Source organism: Phytophthora sojae (genome assembly GCF_000149755.1).
Source record: "Phytophthora sojae unplaced genomic scaffold PHYSOscaffold_8, whole genome shotgun sequence".
NCBI lineage: Eukaryota > Oomycota > Peronosporomycetes > Peronosporales > Peronosporaceae > Phytophthora > Phytophthora sojae.
Genome location: NW_009258122.1, coordinates 2,407,869 through 2,415,024, shown reverse-complemented (window position 1 = coordinate 2,415,024; position 7,156 = coordinate 2,407,869). Strand labels below are relative to the sequence as shown.

General features: G+C 60.2%; 1 protein-coding gene across 1 annotated transcript; it reads left to right on the top strand.

Moving 5' to 3' along the window:
- Positions 1 to 6,333: 6,333 nt before the first annotated feature.
- Positions 6,334 to 6,714, top strand: PHYSODRAFT_520838 (hypothetical protein; the record flags this gene model as incomplete). Its single annotated transcript, XM_009535536.1, has 2 exons — positions 6,334 to 6,557; positions 6,594 to 6,714. 2 exons carry the CDS (start codon positions 6,334 to 6,336, stop codon positions 6,712 to 6,714), a joined length of 345 nt encoding a protein of 114 aa, XP_009533831.1.
- Positions 6,715 to 7,156: the final 442 nt, after the last annotated feature.

Here is a 7,156-nt window from a genome sequence, read left to right as displayed (position 1 = left end):
CGGCGCCGCGATCGGCTTCGTCATGATGTCCGCCAGCATGTCGAGTGTCGAAACATACTGCAACACCACTTGACCGTCTTCCACCTTCTCGCGCACGAAGTGGTAGCGAATGTCGATGTGCTTGGTGCGCTTGTGGAACTCCGGGTTCTTGGCCAACGCGATGGAGCCTTGGTTGTCCTCGTAGATCTTCACCGCTTCATCGCTCGCCATCTCGCCCAGCTCGCACAGAAACACCTTGAGCCACACCGCCTCCTGCGTGGCCTCCGACAGCGCCATGTACTCGGCTTCCGTCGACGAGAGCGCCACCGTGCGCTGCTTCTTGCTTCGCCAGCTGATGCATCCGCCGTTCATCATGAACGCGTAGCCACTCGTACTCCGTCGAGACTCGATGTCGCCGGCCCAGTCCGCGTCCGAGTAGCCTTGCAGTCCGTCCTCGCTGCTCGCTTGAAACACGAGGCCGTGCGTCTTCGTGCCTCGGATGTAGCGGAAGACCCTCTTGAGCGCCTGCCAGTGTGTCGGACATGGGTCCGCTGCGAACTGGCTCAGCACTCCCACTGCCGCTGCGAGGTCCGGACGAGTCCCCACCATGAGATACATGAGGCAGCCCACGGCGTTCCGGTACGGAACATTCGCCATGGTCTCGTCGTGCTTGCAGCCTCCCTCGCACATGGCCTTGGTCAGCTTCAGACCCGGATCCTGCGGTGTCTTCACAGGGTTGCTCTCATCCATCTTGAACTTCTCGAGAATGTCCTTCGCGAACTTGGTCTGCCGCACCGACACCTTCCCAGTCGCCACATCTTGCTCGATCTCCATACCGAGGAAGTACTTGAGCTGGCCCATGTCAGTCATCTCGAACCGGTCACTCAGCGCCTGCTTCGTGTCCTTCAGCATCCCGTCGCTGCTGCTGGCGAGGACCAGATCGTCCACGTACAGTGCCACGAACATCATGTCGTGATTGTCCCGCTTCAAGTAGATGCAGTGGTCGGACTCGCACTTCTTGAACCCCAGCTTCAACATGAACTCGTCGATCGTCTTGTTCCACATCCGCGGCGACTGCTTCAGGCCGTACAGCGAACGCTTGAGCCGGCACACGTAGTCGGGTCGATCTCCGTCCACATATCCGTCCGGCTGCGCCATGTAGATGTCCTCGTCCAACAAGCCGTTGAGGAACGCGGTCTTCACATCCATCTGGTGCACTGTGAGCTTGTACTTGGCCGCCAGACTCAGCAACACCCGAATCGACGTGAACTTGGCCACCGGCGCGAACGTCTCGTCGTAGTCGATGCCGTACTTCTGCGAGAACCCCTTCGCCACCAGTCGCGCCTTGAACCGCTCGATCTCTCCAGACTGGTTCTCCTTCACGCGGAACACCCATCTGCAGCCGATCGCCTTGCGTCCCTTCGGCAGTGGCACCAGGGTCCACGTCTCGTTCTTGCGGAGCGACTCCACCTCCGAGTCGCACGCCTCTTTCCACTTGTCTGCGTCGCTGGATTCCATCGCCGACTTGAACGTTGTCGGCATCTCTCCCACTGAATCCACGACGTACGCAGCCTCGAAGTCTTCCTTCTCTTGTGCTGCGGCAGACATCTCGTCCAGCGGCTGCTGTCGTCTCGGCACCGCATACCTCTTGGCACTCGGAACCTCCACGGCTTCCTCGAGCGACTGCGTGCGCGGGTGTCGCTTGTTGCCGGGTTCAAAGTCTTGATTCCGCGCAGCTTCTTCTCTGTTCTCGTCTGATCCGGACTGAGTCTCTTCATCCGTGGTGTCTTCATCATCATCTGTCGGAAGACCCACCAACACCTCCTTCGAAGCGTAGTCGCGTCTCCCACCGTCGAAGACATCCTCCATGAACTGCGCGTCGCGGCTCACCAACACGCGACCGCTCTCGATCTCCTCGAACCGATACGCCTTCTCGTGCTCCGAGTACCCGAGGAAACGACAGCGCACCGACCGAGCGTCGAACTTCGACCGCTTCTCCTTTGGCACGTGCACGTACGCGTGGCACCCGAACACCTTGAGGTTGGCCAGCAAAGGCTTCTTGCCGGTCCAAACGTGGTGCGGCGACTTGTCGTGACTGATGGCGCGCGTCGGACACCGGTTGCGGAGGAACGTGGCCGTCATCACCGCTTCTCCCCAGTACTCCTTCGACAACCCGGCGTGCTCCAGCATGCAGCGCGCACACTCCACCAGCGTCCGATTCATTCGCTCGGCCACTCCGTTGAGCTGAGGCGTGTATGGTGGCGTGAACTTCTGCTCGATGCCGCGATCCGCACACAACTTGGCCATCGCACCCGAAGTGTACTCGCCGCCGTTGTCGCTCCGAAGCACCTTCACTCGCTTGCCGGTCTGCGTCTCAGCCAACGCGACGAACGCAGCGAACTTGGCAGCCACCTCCGACTTGTTCCGTAGCAGGTACACCACGCAGAAGTGCGACTTGTCGTCGATGAACGTGACGAAGTAGCGCTTGCCTCCGAACGTCGCCGTCTGCATCGGACCGCACACATCGCTGTGGACCACCTCCAGCACTTGCTTCGCACGGTTCGGCGACGACTTCATGAAGCTTACTCGCGTTTGCTTGCCGAGTGCGCACCCGTCGCACACCTTCCACTGCTTCACCGACGTCATTGGGATGCCAGTGCCGTAGCCCTTCTTGACGATGGCGTCGAGACCACCATGGCCGATGTGACCAAGTCGAAGGTGCCAGAGGTACGACGTGGTGTCCCCTTGGCGATTCTTCGAGCTTGCCGCATTGGCCTCGTCAGCAGGCGTCCTCGGCGTCATGCAGAGCTTGAACAGTCCTTTGCCTTCGCGAGCGCCGAGCTTCCACTTGAGACCCTTCGTTTCCGCGAAGCACCCGTCGCTCTCGAAGGTCACTGGCCCGACGTCCTTGGTGAAGCGGCCGACGGAGAACAGGTTGCGCGACAGCTTCGGGATGTGCCACACACCCGTGAGCACACCCTTCTTCATGCCGCGCGGTGTCTGCATCGACATCACGATGTCGCCGCTCCCCACCGCCTGAACCACGCCGTCGTCCGCCAGATGCACGTCCACCGGAGAGATCTTCTTGTAGTTCTTCATGTACTCCTTCGAGTACGTCATGTGCTGCGTCGCACCCGAGTCGACCAGCCACATGCCGCTCAGCTTGGAGGCACCCGTGTCGCCACCAACCGAGAAGAGGAAGTCGCCAGAGTCATCTTCGACCTGCGCGACGTTCGCTCGTTGCGGCCTCTGCCGCTCCCCGTTCTCGCGGATCCGCACCGGACACTTGGCGATCCAATGTCCGTGCTCGCCGCAGTAGTGACAGGCGCTCGTCCTCTGCGCTTGCGCCTGCCGTCCCTTGCGCTTCCCGTTGTCGCTTGTCATGAACGCTTGACCTTGAGCGTGCGCGGTTCCGTCAGCACCGCCACCTTGTTCCTTGCGCTTCATGTCCTCGTGCAGGAGCCGAGACGTCACGAGCTCCCACGTCAGCGTGCCGGAACGCGATTCCAACGCCGTGATGAGGAACTGGTACGACTCGCTCAGACTGGCAAGAAGCGTGATCACCAAGTCGTCCTCGCTGACCGGAGCGCCGACCGCGTCGAGCTGTTCAGCCAGCGTCTTGAGCTTGTTAATGTGCTCCAGCACATCATCACCTTCGTCCATCGTTGTCGTGAAGAACCGTCGACGAAGAAAGAGCTTGTTCGCCAGGCTCTTCTTCTCGAAGTGTCCCTCGAGTCTTGACCATGCATCATGCGCGTCCTTCGCCGACCGCACCAGCGGCAGCTGCGAGTCCTCCAACGCGAGACAGACGATCGCCAGCGCCTTGCGCGACTTCTTGCGAAACGTCGCTTGGTCCGCCGCGGTCGTGCACTGCTCGAGCTTCACTTCCCCACTCGTCACTTCCCACAGTTCGCGCTCCTCCAGCACCATCTGCATCTTGAACTTCCATGTGTGGAAGTTGGTTCCGTCGAACTTGTTGATGCGGGCGGTCGCGGTCGGGGCGGCGTCCATGGCGAAGGCGTAGTCGGGGTCTTGGTCAGGGAAGACGGGGCTTGGGCTCATAACCAAAAGGAAGAACACTTGAGCAGTAGTTGGCAAAATGCAAAGTGATTCGATTCAGGTCCTTAGTTCGCAACCGCGTGCTACCTCTAAGCCTGCTACTGGATACCTCTTACTGGGTACACCCTACTGGATTCTCTACTGGATACACAGTTACCTTATCCAATCAGAGAACGCCACGTCGATGCCCATCTTGTACCCACAATCCTGTACCCACAATCATGGCGTAATCACCATGACGTAATCATCGTCCCGTAATCACCTGAATGATTGCGGTACAACACAGTGAAGGTCACGCCGACCTCACTGATGACGCGTTCGCGTCACACGGTCGCTTGGCGAGGCGTCGTCACATCAGTCTTGACAACACTCCCACTCGACTCGTCAGCGACCACGATGCCCAGCTTCGTCCTGAGCGCGTCGAACTGCGGCGCCGCGATCGGCTTCGTCATGATGTCCGCCAGCATGTCGAGTGTCGAAACATACTGCAACACCACTTGACCGTCTTCCACCTTCTCGCGCACGAAGTGGTAGCGAATGTCGATGTGCTTGGTGCGCTTGTGGAACTCCGGGTTCTTGGCCAACGCGATGGAGCCTTGGTTGTCCTCGTAGATCTTCACCGCTTCATCGCTCGCCATCTCGCCCAGCTCGCACAGAAACACCTTGAGCCACACCGCCTCCTGCGTGGCCTCCGACAGCGCCATGTACTCGGCTTCCGTCGACGAGAGCGCCACCGTGCGCTGCTTCTTGCTTCGCCAGCTGATGCATCCGCCGTTCATCATGAACGCGTTGCCGCTCGTACTCCGTCGAGACTCGATGTCGCCGGCCCAGTCCGCGTCCGAGTAGCCTTGCAGTCCGTCCTCGCTGCTCGCTTGAAACACGAGGCCGTGCGTCTTCGTGCCTCGGATGTAGCGGAAGACCCTCTTGAGCGCCTGCCAGTGTGTCGGACATGGATCCGCTGCGAACTGGCTCAGCACTCCCACTGCCGCTGCGAGGTCCGGACGAGTCCCCACCATGAGATACATGAGGCAGCCCACGGCGTTCCGGTACGGAACATTCGCCATGGTCTCGTCGTGCTTGCAGCCTCCCTCGCACATGGCCTTGGTCAGCTTCAGACCCGGATCCTGCGGTGTCTTCACAGGGTTGCTCTCATCCATCTTGAACTTCTCGAGAATGTCCTTCGCGAACTTGGTCTGCCGCACCGACACCTTCCCAGTCGCCACATCTTGCTCGATCTCCATACCGAGGAAGTACTTGAGCTGGCCCATGTCAGTCATCTCGAACCGGTCACTCAGCGCCTGCTTCGTGTCCTTCAGCGCCTGCTTCGTGTCCTTCAGCATCCCGTCGCTGCTGCTGGCGAGGACCAGATCGTCCACGTACAGTGCCACGAACATCATGTCGTGATTGTCCCGCTTCAAGTAGATGCAGTGGTCGGACTCGCACTTCTTGAACCCCAGCTTCAACATGAACTCGTCGATCGTCTTGTTCCACATCCGCGGCGACTGCTTCAGACCGTACAGCGAACGCTTGAGCCGGCACACGTAGTCGGGTCGATCTCCGTCCACATATCCGTCCGGCTGCGCCATGTAGATGTCCTCGTCCAACAAGCCGTTGAGGAACGCGGTCTTCACATCCATCTGGTGCACTGTGAGCTTGTACTTGGCCGCCAGACTCAGCAACACCCGAATCGACGTGAACTTGGCCACCGGCGCGAACGTCTCGTCGTAGTCGATGCCGTACTTCTGCGAGAACCCCTTCGCCACCAGTCGCGCCTTGAACCGCTCGATCTCTCCAGACTGGTTCTCCTTCACGCGGAACACCCATCTGCAGCCGATCGCCTTGCGTCCCTTCGGCAGTGGCACCAGGGTCCACGTCTCGTTCTTGCGGAGCGACTCCACCTCCGAGTCGCACGCCTCTTTCCACTTGTCTGCGTCGCTGGATTCCATCGCCGACTTGAACGTTGTCGGCATCTCTCCCACTGAATCCACGACGTACGCAGCCTCGAAGTCTTCCTTCTCTTGTGCTGCGGCAGACATCTCGTCCAGCGGCTGCTGTCGTCTCGGCACCACATACCGCTTGGCACTCGGAACCTCCACGGCTTCCTCGAGCGACTGCGTGCGCGGGTGTCGCTTGCTGCCGGGTTCAAAGTCTTGATTCCGCGCAGCTTCTTCTCTGTTCTCGTCTGATCCGGACTGAGTCTCTTCATCCGTGGTGTCTTCATCATCATCTGTCGGAAGACCCACCAACACCTCCTTCGAAGCGTAGTCGCGTCTCCCACCGTCGAAGACATCCTCCATGAACTGCGCGTCGCGGCTCACCAACACGCGACCGCTCTCGATCTCCTCGAACCGATACGCCTTCTCGTGCTCCGAGTACCCGAGGAAACGACAGCGCACCGACCGAGCGTCAAACTTCGACCGCTTCTCCTTCGGCACGTGCACGTACGCGTGGCACCCGAACACCTTGAGGTTGGCCAGCAAAGGCTTCTTGCCGGTCCAAACGTGGTGCGGCGACTTGTCGTGACTGATGGCGCGCGTCGGACACCGGTTGCGGAGGAACGTGGCCGTCATCACCGCTTCTCCCCAGTACTCCTTCGACAACCCGGCGTGCTCCAGCATGCAGCGCGCACACTCCACCAGCGTCCGATTCATTCGCTCGGCCACTCCGTTGAGCTGAGGCGTGTATGGCGGCGTGAACTTCTGCTCGATGCCGCGATCCGCACACAACTTGGCCATCGCACCTGAAGTGTACTCGCCGCCGTTGTCGCTCCGAAGCATCTTCACTCGCTTGCCGGTCTGCGTCTCAGCCAACGCGACGAACGCAGCGAACTTGGCAGCCACCTCCGACTTGTTCCGTAGCAGGTACACCACGCAGAAGTGCGACTTGTCGTCGATGAACGTGACGAAGTAGCGCTTGCCTCCGAACGTCGCCGTCTGCATCGGACCGCACACATCGCTGTGGACCACCTCCAGCACTTGCTTCGCACGGTTCGGCGACGACTTCATGAAGCTTACTCGCGTTTGCTTGCCGAGTGCGCACCCGTCGCACACCTCCCACTGCTTCACCGACGTCATTGGGATGCCAGTGCCGTAGCCCTTCTTGACGATGGCGTCGAGAC